General features: G+C 42.1%; 1 protein-coding gene across 2 annotated transcripts in view; it reads right to left on the bottom strand.

The window, feature by feature from the left end:
• Window positions 1-224: 224 nt before the first annotated feature.
• tmem135 (transmembrane protein 135) overlaps window positions 225-17,856 on the bottom strand; it is a 308,698-nt gene continuing 291,066 nt past the window's right edge. For both annotated transcript variants that reach the window (XM_033022460.1, XM_033022461.1), the window contains 3 exons: window positions 10,367-10,465; window positions 7,874-7,941; window positions 225-2,444 (listed from right to left, as the gene is read on the bottom strand). In XM_033022460.1, coding sequence (XP_032878351.1) covers window positions 2,309-2,444; window positions 7,874-7,941; window positions 10,367-10,465 — 303 coding nt within the window. In that variant the 3' untranslated portion in view covers window positions 225-2,308. The remainder of the gene's footprint in view (window positions 2,445-7,873; window positions 7,942-10,366; window positions 10,466-17,856) is intronic.

The raw sequence follows: 17,856 nt of genomic DNA on the forward strand, positions 1-17,856 counted from the left end.
GATCTGTAAAATCCATTACTGATGGCTTTGGATTACTCATACCAACCAATGATCAACACATTTTGAATTAGAACCAACAACACAGGGACTGTTAAAAGACAATTGCCATTTGAACAACATGCTAAATTCCTCAAAACAATATCATCATTCTGACAAATGAAAATTGTCCATTGTACATCCATTTTCTTTTATTACGACAGTAAAAAAGATATACTTGGTACCACTTGTGTTTCATTGATTTTTTAATTGTTAAAATTTATATTATTATACAGTTACTGAGATGTAGCTTTAAATTTATCACAAGACTTACAAGTTTGGGTTTTCCATTCTTTGATTACAAAATTGAATACAGTTACATGGGACAGTTTTCTCTCCAGTGCTGTTTTATCTCCTTTCGGCACAGAAAACATTTGATACAAACCACTGAAGGAATCTGCTAACAATGGAAGGGATTCACATCCTTTGTCTTCTTTTGTTTTCAAACTCCAGTTTCCTGGGCAGAGGTTTAAGGCGGTATTGACAAATGGAATGGTAACGAAAGGAACAAATTGTGCCTTTTGCACTCAGAGGCTATACATAAGCTGTTATAAACTACCTTTTATTCTTGGTAGCTCATCACAAACACATTACAAAGAACATGAATTCTTTTTAACGGCTGACATGTTGCTGAATGAATTCCCCAACAATAGCTTTCCAGTATATAATGGTGAAAATCTCCCATCATCTAGTAATTCGAATAACCTTAATACTCACAGTTCTAATCAAAACCAGGAAAGCATTTTGCATCAGGATCAGATGCTATGATAAATTTAACTTCATGAGGTATTTTGACTTAAGTAACTGTACTGATTATTAACCATACATGCTCTAATTTGTTGCAATAGAAGTTACTGTTCTCTCACTGCCAGCCACTTGTGTTAAGGGTACACCACCAAAATGGTTGAAGATGGTCATGGATCTATAATCATTACATAGATCCAATTGCAAACAATTGCATTTCCATTTGTAATTTCATTCAAACTGGAACTAGGGAATAGTCCAGTTCACAGTTAGATTTCAGGGATAACCCTGGAAATCGTTGCATTTTTAGTAATAAGCACATAGATGAATCTAGCCTAGAACACACACAGTGGATCATCATCTGTTTGCCACAGCAGACATCTGCTTTTCATTGCAGGGTTTTGAAAGCTAGAGTTACATATCATCAGCTGAGGAATTAAGGTGTTTCTTACAATATCAACACACATGCATATTTTCTACAAGCAAAAGGCTTTTTAGATTAATACAATCTATGTCCCAAAAATAAAAGTTCCTAATTTTTTCAACATGGTATCAAATATAAAATTTAATAAGACTGTATCATTAATGTAAGTTTTCAATATTTGTAAATTATTTTGCAGTTTTTAGTCTCTATTGCATTTTGAGTGACATTGTTGATTTTCAAAAACTAAAAATTCTAATGCTGAAAGATTAGTGCAAGTTAATTATATCGGAAGGCTTTTTGGTCAATTCCTTATGAAAAAATCTGATCGAATATTTATTTGTTTCGGTTTTTTTTAATGAATTGTTTTTTGCCTGAAATACACACTTTATTACATGTTTAGCCAAAATTAATCATCTTTATAATATTATAATACACTAGAGTATGAAAAATCTTCAATTAGGTGTAAAAAATCCTTCAATAGTAATCAGACTAAGATTTTCATTAAGTTACCAGTATGGATTGAGGTTTAGGGTAAATAGGTTACTTGCATAACAGAAATGAATAGGTCTTTAAATGATTCAAAACAACAGTAATTTAATATCAAAAACAATTATATTTCTTTAGCAGTGCAAATCGGTGTTGTAATTTACACTGCAGAATACAAATTATTTTTCAGTACATCTTGTTTATTCATCTTCAACCATTGGCTATCAGGAGTTAACCCATTACTACAGACTTTGCAAAAAGAAAAAAAACTTTCAATTTCACAGAAAAATCATCAGCATTGGCATATATAAAATGAGCCACACCCTGCTAATAAGCAGTTTGCATAAGTGGAATTTATAGGACACTCGAATGTCACATTTAAAATAATCAACAAAAAGGAAATAATCAATAAAGAACAATTAAACTTCCAAAGATTAAGTGCTTTATGCATTCACATTTTACTTCAGAAAAAAGGCGCGATTAGATATCCCTTAAAGAAAATAGCAAGAATATTGACCACCCTCCTCTACCAGGTAAAACATTGGAATTAATAACTTCCTGTGCTAAACCTGTCCTACAAACCTGAATATCTTTCCTGATCTGTCATACAGTAAGCAGTCAGGAATGGAGTTCAAGTTCAAGTTCTGGTTTTATAAGAGTGTATCTTGGATCCAGCCTTGGAATATATCCCTTAAAGTCTCTTGAGGCATGTGTACCAAACACATCAAATGCCCTTCTGTTCATCAAAGCAAACCTGTGTGAAACAGAAATACAGAAATAAATGTGCAAGAACCGTCTGATGTTATGAAATTTGAACACATTTGAACAACAGAATGAATCGATGAGGATAGAGGGAAGGGAGACTGGGGTAAGTGTGGACTTATCTGCCAGGGGAGGTATGGGCATGTGGGGTTGTGTGGAGGGTGGGGGATGCGTAAGCAGTTGGTGGAGTTGGTAGCAGAGGGTAGATTAGATGAGTGGCAGGTGGGACAAAGGCAGGGGGGGGGGTTTCAATGATGTAAGTAAGGTGAAGGGAAATGGTTAAAGGTGGACTGAACAAGTTAGAAGTGGTTGAATTTGTGCTATGGCAGTTAGAGTTGAATGATAGTGTGCTTAGGAGATTAGAGGAGGAGTGGCAAGTTACACTGGTTTGGACTGAAGAGGTTTCTTCCCTTTAATACCATGGGCTCATATCTTCCCTAGCAGCCTGACGTGCAGCACCTTATTGAAGTCCGTCTGAAAATCTAAGTAAACAACATCTACAGCCTCCCCTCTGTCTGTCCTGCTATTAACTTCCTCAAAGAACTCCAGCAGATTCGTCAGGCAATTTCCCCTCACAAAACCATGCTGATTTCAGCCAATTTTATCGTGAACTTCTAAGTACGGCATAACCTCATCCTTTATAATTGACTCTAAAATCTTACCATCCACCGAAGTCAGGCTAACCGGCTTATAGTTTCCGCTCTTTGGTGCCGACCTGAAACATCACATCCACATTTTCTAGAGATGCTGCCAGACTTGCTGAGTTACTCCAGCACTTTGTGTTATTTCTCTTTAAAACTAGTAACATTGGCCCTGGTCAGCATCAACGAGCCATTCTTCACAGCTGCCGCACCATCCGGTTGACACAGCTGTTTTTGCAGCTCACATTGTAGCCCTGGCTGACAGCAGTTTCTTCAGGCCATTGCCTCAGACAGGATGGTCTTGGTCGTCGTTGGGCTCCCTCCTCTCTCTTTGTCCACTCTAACCCTATCCTTTCCATCGACGCCTCCCCTCCTCCCCTCAAGATGTCGGCGACTCTGGGGGAGGAGGAGGAAGAGGTGATGGAAGGGGGAGCGGCGGAGTGGACAAAGCAACACGAGAAGGAGGAGGCAGCGTGATGGGGTGAGTGGGCAAACGATGGCCAACAGGAAGAAGACAGCTGGTGAGGGGGGGAAGGAGTCCCATAGTGACCGGGCACGCTCTATCATTGGCGGCGGCGGCGTGAAGAAAGCACCATCGGCCAGGGACTACAACGTGAGCCACAACAACAACGCGTCAACCAGACGGGGTGGCAGCTGGTGAAGAAGGGCCCGCTGGTGCACGTTGTGGAAGATGTCAGTGACTAAGCCTGGACTTGTTCTCTAACACTTCCCTCCTTCCCGCTTGCTCTCAAAAGCGTCACACCGACAGTGGCCAAAACTGGAAGAGCAGCAAGCCCAGCGACACTTTTATTTTTATGAAGTGGACAGGAAGCCCTTGCCAGCATCCTGTTACAAAAACACAGGTCATTCTGAAAACAGGACCATCTATTGTGAATTGTTTACATAAGTGCGAGTTTACATAAGTTGCCTGTTACTTATATCAGGGAGTGGCTGTATATTTAAAATCAAATTCAATAGATTTTGGGGTGAATGGATGTGGGGTTCGTGCAGAAAAGTGGGGTTGGTTTAAAAGGTAAACAAAGATTTTTTTGAAAGGCAGGGAATACACGAACATCTGAGCAACTTGTTATTATTTTAGGCTCTTACCTTTACTTTCTATTGTCAATGAATATGCTGCCAAACACTGACCTCCAGTGGTCAGAAAATGCAATGGCATGCAGGCATTAGCAACATTCCAGCATTTTACTTCTGTAGCTCATAAATGGCATTGTTAAAAGCAACTAACTTTTCAGTGTTTCAGACCTCCGTTTATCAGTTATACCTTTACCCACAGCACGGAAACAGACCCTTTGGCCAAACCAATCCGTAAGATGCACATCCTAGCTTATCCCATTTGTCTGCGTTTGGCCCATGTCACTCTAAACCTTTCCTATCCATACACTTATCCAATTATCTTTTAAATGTTATTTAAATGTTACCACTTCCTCTAGTAGCTTGTGCCATATGCATACCACTCTCAATGAGAGAAGTTGTCCTTCAGGTTCCTATTAAATCTTTCTTTCTCACCTTTAGCCTTTGTCCTCTCGATCGTGATTATCCAACCCCAGGGAAAAGACTGTATGCAATCACCCTATCCATGCTCGTTGTGATTTTATATATCTCGATAAGATCAACTTTTAGTTTCCTATGCTGCAAGGAATAAATTACTACCCAACCCAACCTTCCCTGTAACTCAGTTCCTTGAGTCCTGACAACATCCTCGTAAATCTCTTTTGCATTCTTTCCAGCTCAATGGCATTTTTCCTCTTGCAAGGTGACCAAAATGAACACAATACTACAAGTGGTCTCGCAAGTAAAATCTTGTACACTGCAAAGTAACATCCCAAATTATCTACTCAATGCCCTTATTGATGAAGGCCAAGCTGCCTGATGCCTTCTTCACCACCCTATCTTTTTATGATGCCACCTTAAGGGAAGTATGTATTTGTACTCATAGCTCCCTCTGCAGTACAACATTCCCCAGAGCCCCAGTGTGCACTGTGAAGATCCTGCCGAGGTTTGATTTCCCAAAATGTAACACCTTGCACTTATCTGAATTAAACTCCATTTGCCATGCCCCAGCCCACTTACTCAGTTGATTAAGATCCAGTTGTAATTCTTGATAACATTTCTTCACCGTCCATGATACCACCTATTTTAAAGTCATCTGCAAACCTACTAACCATGGAGACACAAGAGACTGCAGATGCTGGAATCTTGAGCAAAAACCAAAGTACTAATGGAACTTAGTGGTTCAGGACCACATCTGCAGACTGTATGGACAGACAACATTTTGGGTCGGAGCCCTTCTACAGACTGCCAGAAGGCTGCTCCAAAGAACAATCTCGACCCTAAATGTTGTCTGTGCATTCCCTCCACAGATGCTGCCAGACCCACTGAGTTCCCACAGCTCTTTGTTTTTTGCTCAGTTTGCTAGCCATGCAATTGTACATCCTTATCCAAATCATTGGTACAGGTGTCAATGGGCCCTGCACGGACCTCCTATCATCACTCTCTGCTTCCTACCATCAAGCCAATTATGTATCTTTTTACAGATCTCTCCATGGATCCCATGTGATATAACCTCTTGTTCCTTCACCTTCACCCTGCATGTCTCACTGGATGATCCTTCAGCAATCTTATCCCAGACCATCACCCGAATGCTCTCCTCAAACAAAAATGCAACTCCCTCTCCTCTCCTTCCAGCCCACTCGCAGCATCTGCACCCAGCATACTGTTAGCAGTCCTATCTGTCCCCTATCCGTCCCCTAGCCATTTTTCAGCAATGGTTACAGTACCGCAGTCCCACATACCTATCTATTCCCTGAGTTAATCCGCCTTGCCTAACATACCACTTGCATTGAAATAAATGCAATGTAATCCAACAGTCTTTCCACACAACCTAACCCTTACCATAATGGATGCTCAGCACTTTGAGTCTATATCACAAGAGGACAACTGTCTACCATTGTTCTGGACTTCCCCAATGTCGGGAACAATCTTCTTGCATCTAGCCTGTCCAACCCCTTAAGAATTTTGTACGTTTCTATAAGATCCCCCCTCAATCTTCTAAATTCTAGCGAGTACAGGCCGAGTCTATCCAGTCTTTCTTCATATGAAAGTCCTGCCATCCCAAGAATCAGTCTGGTGAACCTTCTCTGTACTCCCTCTATGGCAAGAATGTCTTTCCTCAGATTAGGAGACCAAAACTGTACGCAATACTCCAGGTGTGGTCTCACCAAGGCCCTGTACAACTGCAGTAGAACCTCCCTGCTCCTATACTCAAATCATTTTGCTATGAATGCTAACATACCATTCGCTTTCTTCACATAGTAAGGACATTCTTACTATTGAGGGGGCGCAGGGGAGGTTTGCAAGGTTAATTCCCGGGCTGGCGGGACTGTCATATGCTGAGAGAATGGAGCGGCTGGGCTTGTACACTCTGGAGTTTAGAAGGATGAGAGGGTATCTTATTGAAACATATAATATTGTTAAGGGTTTGGCCACGCTAGAGGTAGGAAAGATGTTCCCGATGTTGGGGGAGTCCAGAACCAGGGACCACAGTTTAAGAATAAGGGGAAAGCCATTTAGAACGGAGACGAGGAAACACTTTTTCTCACAGAGAGTTGTGAGTCTGTGTAATTCTCTGCCTCAGAGGGCAGTGGAGGCAGGTTCTCTGGATGCTTTCAAGAGTGCTAGAGAGGGCTCTTAAAAATAGCGGAGTCAGGGGAAATGGGGGGAAAGCAGGAACAGGGTACTGATTGGGGATGATCAGCCATGATCACATTGAATGGCGGTGTTGGCTCGAAGGGCCGAATGGCCTACTCCTGCACCTATTGTCTATTGAGTTACTCCAGCATTTTGTGTCTATCTTAAATACATTATTCAATCTTTTTTCATTTTCTTTCTCTCTGGTATTATGATATTCATTGTCTTAAGGTGGTGCCTGGAACTCTGCACAGATTCCTGGATGTGGCCTGAAGTGCGTTTTTTTAACATTCCAGTAAATTTGCACTTCTATTTTGTGTTTCAGCTAATAAAGTATTATAGACATCTTTCCTTTTTAACATGCTTATGTATTGACCTGCTAATTCTGATAGATGAGACAGTTCAGTACGCTCCAATATGACCTCACAATTTTACCATTTATTGTGTCTTATGTCGCTTTGTTTGCTCTCCCCAATCTACAAGGCCAAATTGCCAAGCTGTTCCAAATGAAACAGCCACTGTGCGGCATCTCATTGGTACGTGGGCCGTGGACTTGCACAGATTGCTTATACACTGGATAATCTGCCTCTACCAACCTGCACCAACCAGATTGAATTTGATTTTGAATATTCTAATTAGTTCATGCTTCAAAGCTTTTCCTTGACATTTTTTTTAATCTGCAATCTGTTATTCCATTCTTCACTAACATCACAATGTCATTATCTTATAGCATTTTGGCTTGTCAATTGTGCACCACACATTTAAATCGATATCACTGGTAATATCCTCAAAACTAAAGGACCTGACACTGATTGTTACAGAACAAATTGCAAGCAATCTGCCAGTTGATTTTTCTTCTCTGATTTCTGCCAATGAGCAGGATTTGCAATAAAATTTGGCATGTTCCCTTGGACTCAAGAGCTTAGATTTATCACCCGCCTTTCACATAGAACCTTTTTCTAAAGCCTTGCGAAAATTCATGGCGACAAGGTCAAGTACAGTACATCCTTCTAGTTACTTTGTCAAAACATTCAATCAATCACAAATGACAAAAATGAACTGGAACACTTACTTTCCCTTTGTAAGCCTCAGGAGAAATTTCCAATAGGAAGGCCGGAGGTTCTGAACTTCCATCACAGCCTAAATATGATGTGGGAAGTTAATCACAATTGTTTAAAAATTCTCAATGAAATGCAATATGAAATACAAATGAATGTATAGACATATTACTGAATCATGCATTATTTTTTATTTAATCCTACAGTAAAGTTTTTCAAACCTGCATTTCTGACAAGCGTATCCTATTCATTTTGTGAATTAACCATTTAATGAATTCCAACTTTCATTATGTCCCAAGGGAACATTCCTGTTAACTACAATCGTCTTCTAAGCAATATTCAGTATGAAAGTATGAATTTGCAAATAAATTAATGCCAGGTTTGATGTGGAACGCACGTGCACTCATTGTGATAATCATTTTATTCTGTCACATTTTAGTTTAGTTTAGCTTAGATACAGCGTGGAAACACACCTTACTGAGTCTGAGCCAACCAGAAATAACCGTACACTAGTTCTACCTGACACACTAAGGGCAATTTACAGATGCCCCAAATCAACCAAGAAACCTGCACGTTTTTGGAATGTGGAAGGAAAACGGAGAATCCGGGGAAAAACCCACATGGTTATCGGAAGAATATACAAGCTCCGTACGGAAAGCAGCCAAGGTCAGGATCGAACCCAGGTCTCAGGCGCTATAAGGCAGGATCTTTACCGTTGTGCCACTATATTGCCTGGATTCATTTTCATTCCTTTATCTGTTCTCAGAGTATACGCAGTCTCTGTATTACACAATGCTACCATTATGTGAGTGCATCTCCCTACCACTTTGTTCCGTTCCCTGACAAATTAGTCTAAACCCTTCCTGACAGCACAGGCAAACCTCCCTGTGGGGATGCTGGTCCTGTTCTCATTCAAGTGCAACCTGTCCAGCTTTATAGGTCCCACCTTCTCCAGAAACAATCTCATTTCCATAAGATAGACACAAAATGCTGGAGTAACTTAGCTCGACAGGCACCATCTCTGAAGAGATGGAATGGGCAATGTTTCGGTTTGAGACCCTTCTTCAGACTGAAGAAGTCTGAAGAAGGGCCTTCACCCGAATCGTCACCCATTCCTTCTCTCCAGAGATGCTGCCTGTCCTGCTGTTACTCTACAGCATTTTGTATCTATCCTCGGTGTAAACCAGCATCTGCAGTACCTTCCTACTCATTTCCATAAGGATGTCCTATATTGCACTGTGTCAGCTGAAGATCTCAGTTTCAGAAAAACAAAGACGGTGGCCAATAAGTGGGTCATGGCAATGAACTTTGTAAGACTTAATTCCTCGGTATTCAAAAATATTCAGCAAATCATGAGTGTCGGTGCCCAATATGCCAAATATACACAAAGCTTTTCAGTGGCCCTCCAGTAACCACACCTCCAATTCCACATTAATCAGCAGCCTTGTTTCTTGTCACTGACTTTTTAGTCATTTAACCAACACACATAAATAAATGTATCTATAAAACTAATACTTTAAATTAAACGTATGAAGGAAAATTAGGCCTTAGTCCATCTTCAGCTAATCATGTTAGTGTATTCAGTCAGTGCTTATCTATCATGTTCCTTCATATGGCCTAATCCTTCACCCTGTGGTTGCTGAATGTCTGCAGAAAACTGCTGATTTTCAGAAGAGATTGTAGATGATGCATAAACATGTTTGAACACCTCAGGGCAGTGAGATGGGGATAGCCGTCAACAGAACCACTTTCAGACACTGTGTATCTCTCCTTTTATCCACCTCACCATCTTTGCGTAACTTGCCAGCGCTTTCTGAGCACGCTTGATCCTTTCCATCACTTCCCCCAATTGGAGTGTCCATAAATCATTGATCACTGTCCCATGTGTACTGTCTCACAGTTTCCCAAGCTTCAACGAGTAGGCTGATCATAAAAACTGCAGACTAGCTTTAAGCAACAGTAACTGCTCAGGACATTGGCTCTCAGTTGAAGAATCACCTAATGAGCAGCATTGGCAGGATGTCTAAATCATTAAAGTTAGCAGGCAGCATAAGGTAGCTATCCTCTTGGTAACAAATGTGGGTGTGCTTGAGTGTTGCCAAGGTGCATAGAAAACTGCTTGGCAGACAGACAGAAAGTAATGTCTGGACACGCATTCATTTCACATCAACTGATATAATTGCAAGAGCCCATGAAACACGCGCAAGTCATCATAAAGGATCAGGGTATCCACATAATAGCAAAATTGTGTTAAACTATTGAGTACATTAAGTCGGTGCCATCTGAGATAAATAAAGCATCTGCCCTTGTTATCCCACAAAACAATCAATTTATTTTGAACTGCATAATCCTGGACAAAATCACAGTGAAGATTCATGTGTAGATTGCAGATTTTCCAAGAGCGCGTACTCAAAAGTAATCTGGTAGCTCCATCTGATTAGAAAAGCAATGGGAGAACTTTCTAAATAAAAATCTACTCATAAATCGGACTTTTAGCTGGTACTTACCGCCTGAAAACATACAGCTGTGGAAATTGCATAGATGATGGTGTCTGCATGTGCAAAGTATGGACATTTTCCTGCTTCAATGCCTTTGAAATATAGTGTCTGCAAACAAAAATGAATATTAACTGATTAGACAAATCAGATCACCAATTTATTTAATACCAGTTTATTCATAATACCAGGACATGGATTTCTTAATAACAGTGGTAATTAAACCCAATACCCTGCAATACTTTATGTATGTGAATATCACAAATGTTGCTGATATTCCCCTTGTGTGATGAACAAAAAGAACCGCAATTTTCAAATTGATCATCCCATAGCATTTGACAATAGGAAAGCAACGGTTAATGTTGTCATGAAGATGAAAGACTAATAGGCCTTTTTCACGGGGCGACTTGACGTAAGAGTTAACCAGAGTTTAACATCGTGGGAACCTCGTGCGATAACAGTACGGCATTCGTGGACCACCGTGGACCACCGTGGCGCTAACGGCAGGTAATCGTGTAACTTGGTGACTCGGGAGAAAATTCAAGCAAGCTTGAATTTCTCCAAGAGTGACTTGTACACTTGTGGTTGAGCATTGCAACATTATATGAACGTAATGCTTTTCTGCTTTTCTAAGTCCCTACCTGGTCGGAGGGGTTGCCTTCCTCCGTGCAGCGTCTTCGACCTGTCCTCGCGGCCTACCAGCGGGTCCTGGAGCGACGTTTCCCTGAGGGGACCTGGCCAGAACATCGGCTTTGGCGGCGGCGCAGGGCGTTGGCGGCGGCGCAGAACATCGGCTTTGGCGGCAGTGCAGCGCTGGAGCGCTATTGCGGAGCGGGCGATGCCTTTCCTGGGTCGCCGCGCTGGAACTCCAGTATGCTGGGACCGCCGAGGAAAACATCGTGGAGCCGCGGTTTTGCGGAGCGGCCAGCTGCGACGTTGAACTTGCATCTCGCCGAGATCACCAGTGCGCGGAGCTCCGTCTGGCGTGGTCTGTTGGCTTGGAAGCCGCAGGCTCCGGTGGGAAGGCGGCCGTTCCTGGCACCCCAAGCTGCTGGGGGTTCTCCCGACGCCGGAGTACCATCACCCGGCGAGAACATCGGGCGCCGTGGCGGCGACTGTGGAGGCCTCAATTGGGCCCGACTTTGGGTGGACAAGGTGGACAAGGGGATGGGGACTGGACTTTGTGCCTTCCCCCACAGTGGGAATCACTGTGGGGGGATGTTTTGGTGTTGAATTTCTTTACGAATACTGTGTTGTATTTTTTTTATTAGTGTGCTGCATGGACATCAGAATTTCCCCAGAATAAGGGGATTAATAAAGTATTTATCTATCTATCTATCTATCTATCTATCTAATGGCCAGTGCGATATCCGTGCGATATCCGTAATAACTCTTGCGGTTACCGTGGGAACTCCTGCGAACGGTAAACCCGGAAGCTGGACAGAGGGGACAGAAGGTGAGTAAAAAAGGTGTTCTCAATATCCTTTATAAATGTCTGTATGTTAATATGTGTGTCTTTTCCTCTTGGGCATTACTTTGTTTCTGTTGGTGGCTCCACATTTTATGATAGCCTGAAGAGTGATAAAGCTTTTACCTCAGCAGTTTGATTGTCAGTGCTTGTTTACTTCATTGTTAAATAAATATATTTTTTACTATCAGCTTGATGTCTGCAATTCTTCATTAACACATCACTACAAGATGAATGTCTCTAATGTTATAATCCCTCTCATGCTGAAACACAAAATAGTTGAAGGGAGGTGATATAATCACATTTTCATTAAGTTTCATTTTTGAGTGTTCAGGTCCATCAATTGTTGAGCTATTTAAACGTTTGAAAGTTTCACCTCTCGGTAGAAAATAAAATAAGCTAATCAGCACGGTAAATGTGAGACAAAATCTTTATTCCTATTTGACAATATAAAAAGACGACTTCTTGCACATATTGAGAGAAGGTGCATCACACCAAACATTAGTCTATAAAAGGGCCTCGCAAACACGAAAATCAACAAATGAGGCACGCTAGATTATTTTAAACACATTATATTCATTAACCTCCGCAACAAGCCTAAACTCAGGCATTAAAAGGGACAATGCAATGTGCTAAATGGCAGGTTTTGCGGACGAACATCTTATAGGAAGCACTTTTCAGAGGACAACACTAGAAAGTCAGCTTATTTGCTATGCATTTCTGCTAACATGCAGTAGTGTTCCTGTGGTCGGCTACCCATCAATATAGCTGTCCTGCCACGGCACACTCCCCAATTGTGAATTGTAGTAAGCACAGAGATGGCCTCTTTGCTCTTTCACACTGTATGTGCCCGAGTTACCTTTGAAACGCTGCAGTGGGACCATTTCCGACTTGGTCGCACCACTTCTCCATGTACCTAGTGTTATTCCCCCTGTGTCACTGTCCACTAGGTCACCGTCCTGGATGGATGTTGCTGATCCTGCAGCTGTACCTCTCATTCGGATCAGGTTGTGCAGAACACATGCTGCATATACTATACTCTCCACATTCTTGGGCCTCTGCTCCATTGTCTTGAGCAAGCATCTAAATCTGTTTGCCAAGATGCCAAAAGAATTTTCTACAACCCTCCTGGCCCTTGACAGCCTGTAATTGAAGATCCTCTGTTCCCTAGTTAGATTCCGCTGTGGATATGGCTTCATAATCCAGGGCCGTAGTGCAAAGGCTTCGTCAGCAACCATCGCATATGGGATGTCCGGGCTGTCTTCTCCTGGCAGAGGTTCTGGATCAGGCATGCCTGCTGTTCCACCTTCCATTTTCTTTCCAAGCCAGGTTTCTTTCCAAATCCGGCCATCACCAATACTTCCAGGTGTGCCCACATCCACATACAGGAAGTTGTAGTTATGATCAACCACCGCCAAGAGTACAATTGAGTGGAATTTCTTGTAATTGAAATAATTTGACAAACCTCTGGGTGGACAACAAATTGCCACATGCTTGCCATCCAAAGCCCCACATGTGTGAGCAAAGTTCCACCTGTTTTCAAACCCCAGTGCAACTCTCTTCCACGCATCTGGTGTACTGGGGCATTCCATCACTTCAGCTGAATAAAATTTGATGATCGCCTCACAGGTTTCTCGGACAATACCACAGATGCTGTTGGTGGCGACAAGAAAGTTGTAAGATAGACTTTGATAAGAATCGCCTGAGGCCAAGTAGCGGAGGGTGATTGGTATGCGCAACCCTGGTTCCATTGCCTTTCTCATTACAGTGTCAGTCTTCTTCAGCAGAGGTCCCAAATTATTCTTCAGCTCATTAAAGAACTCGGGTGAAATTCTGACAAAGTTTGTGAATGCACTTTTATCCTCTTCGCACAGCACATTAAGCAGTTGATCATATTGTCCAAATTGAGGTCTCCGTTGAAAGATGGGCTTCACCCAGTGAGACTTCCTCTTAATTCTCTTTTTAATTAATCTCTCCCTTCTGCCTTCACGCAAGCGTCCTCGATGCACATAGTGGGCTGCTGCATACAGCGCGTCAATGAAAAAAACCACCATCCTGTACTCGAAACTACTTAGTATAGGCATGTCTCCAAATGAGCCAATTCAACCAAGGGAGGATATTTATAGTGTGTGAAAAAAAAAGTGACATCATTTGTGCCACGTGTAGTTCACAATGTTCATTCAAGATTTAACGGGAAAGCTCGGGAGACGGACAAGTCACTCGCACAAATAACGGAAATGCCGAGTACCGTGGGAACACTTTATCTACACCCCGTTATATCGTGTGATATCATGCTAGACCACGACCACTTCACTCTGGTTACATCTTGCGTCAAGTCACCCCGTGAAAAAGCGCTTTAAGGTCGCCGTGTGGGTGGTTTCCTTGAAATCTTGCCATCTAAACATGAACATATAAACCTTTTACAACTCTGGTCACATTTTTCTTTGACATTTTGGTCTCAATATGCTTTGATAGGAAAAAGGGAATTATTTGGTTTCAGATAAGTGTATTGTCATCTTCACCATGCTGCAATGAAATTGCTTGTTCGCATGAAAGTCACAGAGCACACAATGTACATGTTAATAATGATAGCTACAACAAAAAAATCCAACAATTAATGCAAAGCAGCAGAATGGTGCAAAGATTATAGTACAAATATTATGGTGCAATCTGAAGTAGTGGGAAAAAAAATACTTGTGCAATCGTGGAGTAACCGAATGAGATAGAGTTAAGAGTAAAGGGCCTGTCCCACTTACGTGACCTTGGCACGCAAATTACGCGAACTCGTCGTCGCGTTGAGGCGCACGGGCATCGTATGGTGGCGCGGGGCCGGTCCCACTGAGAAGCGCGGAGGGATAAGTTGTGCGCGACATCGCGCGGGGCTCCAAAATTTTTGTAGCGAACGACATCTTTGTTCCTGTCGCTTAACTGACGGCCAAAGTGGGACAGGCCCAAGACCCTCGCGTGACGCAACGTCTCACCTCCAACAGAAGCAGGCAAACGATCGCTGAACTCGGCCTGGGGCTCACTGCCGTTGCGGTCCGGATCCGCCCCCACTTCTACTCCCAGAGCGGCGCCAAGAAAATTGAAGATAGACACAATATGCAGGAGTAACTCAGCAGGACCGGCAGCATCACTGGAGAGAAGCAATGGGTAACGTTTCCGGTCAAGACCTTTCTTTCAGACTGAAGAAGAGTCACGACACGAAACATCACCCATTGCTTCTCTCCAGAGATGCTGCCGGTCCCGCTGAGTTACTCCAGCATTTTGTGTCTATCTTCAAATGACGTCACGCGCTCCAGACGGCTGTGAAATCGCGCGCGACCTTCGCGGGACCGTCACGCCTCAACGCGACCACGAGGTCACGTAATTAGCGTGCCAAGGACACGTAAGTGGGACAGGGGCTTAAGAGTGAAAGGGCTGTGAATGAGAGCTCCCACTCTTGATAGATAATCTACCAAAAAAGTCTATATGTAGATATTGAAAGAGAACCGAATAATACTCAGCTGTTGTGCTTTATGAAATAATAACCTGCTGATAATTATTTGTACGATAATCATACAAATTAATTGCGCACTCATTGGCACCAGAAACACTGAAAACATATCCAGCAATTTAAAAAAAAAGAGAAAATTGGCAGAAAATAATAGCTGGAAAGAATACTTCATGGCTCATTTGAGGTGCTGCATGAACATAAATAACAGAAGGTGCAGTAAATATAATTTTAAAATGTACTCTTGTGTCAGGAAAGTATGAAACAGAAATAAACCCATAAGCTCTCTCCACTGTCCAATACCTCGTCTATTCTTGTGCCCAATCCTTTCATCCCGTTGTACCATTAGATCCTGAAAATATTTCAGTCTCAGTACAAAATAAGGAGATACAAGAAACTAAAGATGCTGGAATCTGGAGTAAAAATCAAATTGCCAGAAGAACTCAGTGAGTCAAGCAGCATCTGCAAGGGCAAGGGAACGGTCGATGTTTCAGGTCGAGGCCCTGCATCAGCACTGAGGGTGTAGGGTGTAGATTGCCGGTATATAGAAGTGAGAGTTATCTTCCCTTCATCCTCCCCTCATCACTGAAGATAGACTCAAAATTCTGGAGTAACTCAGCGGGACAGAAAGCATGGGTGACGTTTCGGGTTGAGACCCTCGTTCAATCTGAAGAAGGGTCTCGACCCGAAACGTCACGCATTCCTTCTCTCCAGAGATGCTACCTGTCCCGCTGAGTTACTCCAGCATTTTGTGTCTATCTTTGGTTTAAACCAGCATCTGCAAATCCTTCCTCCACTTATCACTTAGCAGCCTCTGTCTCGCCTTTGTCTCACCTCTTCCTATCACTTCTGTATGTTAACACTCATCCCTTGACACCTTCAGGCCTGATACAGGGACTGGACCTAAAACATTGAGAGCCCACTGACATAGAGAATTCCAAAGATTTACATATCTTGTGAAAATAATCTCTCTCCATCAAAGGGCCAACCCTATAGCCTTCTTGTATCCTGTAAATTCTATTCAATATATATTTCAATATGATCATCTCTCATTTTTATATATTGCAGTGAATATTGGTCTTATTCATCACAATATCTTCAACCCAGGAGGGAATTTAACAAATCTAGACTGCACAGCCGCCAGACATATCTGTCCTTGAGTTCAGAGGTCAAATTCACAGTACACCGAATGAAATCGTTCTCGTCCTGTGAACCATCAATGAGACTCCATAAACTTTGCATTCCAACTCTCTGCTAATAACGTCCAACATGTGATATCCAAATTCCCAGCTGTGACAATATTTACTTCCTGCATCTCATGAACCATCATCCTTTTGTACAATTTCACCAGTTCTCGCCATTTATAATAATATTCTGATTTTCTAAAGTGATTTACATTTACATATTGTACTGCTTCTGCCAACTTTTTACCCATTCACGTATGTCTCCATCCCTTTGCAGACTCCATACCAGTAGAAAGCCCAATAAAATGTACACATAACTAGTATTATAATTTGGTGTGGAGTAACCCAGCCTGAAAATGTTTCAAAACCCACGGAATCAGACGGCTCTACATGCATTGAATGTCAGAATGACATTTAGGCCGAGTGAATTTTGAGTGTCAGAATGCTGGTGGGCTTTCATGTTCCAACCATTTCATCAGTGGTTGGACCAATTATTGAAGCATTCTACAGTTATTTAAAGGGGAATTAGATATGTATCTGATAAGAAAGAACATAAAATATGAAGAAATATCAGGGAGATTAAAGAATGTGTTCCTGTTGAAGAGATGCTACCTGCACAAGTACTGTGAACTGAATAGTCTCATTCCATGCTTTAATGATAGGATTTATGGCCCAGGATGGGAAAAAAATGTAATTTAGTTTGCTATTCGAACACACTCATACATAGATGGGAACAGCAGAATAAAAAAGAGAAATCTTATCCCCACTTCTCCCAAACCAAAAATGATCAGATTGGCATGGTCTATGCCTCAACAAGGCTTTAAAACGGAAGAGGAGATGTGCACATCATGGGTGGGACCAATGCTAACTGACTTTATATATCCATTGGGAACCTCTAGAGAATTTATGCCACTTGGTTTCCCAGGTTTTGCTCCGTGTTCTACCTAGACTCTGTCCTAAAGAGGCCACGCCTACATCCAATATTTTCCTAAGTGTCCATCTGGTAAATTGATGGATTTCCGTGGGGATTCAATAAGCAATGAGGAGGATGAGAGGTGAACATGTTTGTGCTGACCATCAAGCACCCATTTACTAATCCCATTTTTTCCCTCCTGCAATCAACAACCCTCAGATTGTACTATCGTGCACAATTTTCAATGGCTAATTTACTCATGACCCTGCATGTCTTTGGGATGTCGGAGGAACCTGAAGCACCTGGAATAAACACATTATCAGAGAAAATGCAAACTCTACACATACGACGTCAGGATTGAACATGGATCACTGGAGCTGTGAAGCAGCAACTCGACCAATTGTGCCACAATGCCACCCGAAAGGAAAAAAAGATAACATCAAT

This window comes from Amblyraja radiata, chromosome 6, assembly GCF_010909765.2.
Source record: "Amblyraja radiata isolate CabotCenter1 chromosome 6, sAmbRad1.1.pri, whole genome shotgun sequence".
Lineage (NCBI taxonomy): Eukaryota > Metazoa > Chordata > Chondrichthyes > Rajiformes > Rajidae > Amblyraja > Amblyraja radiata.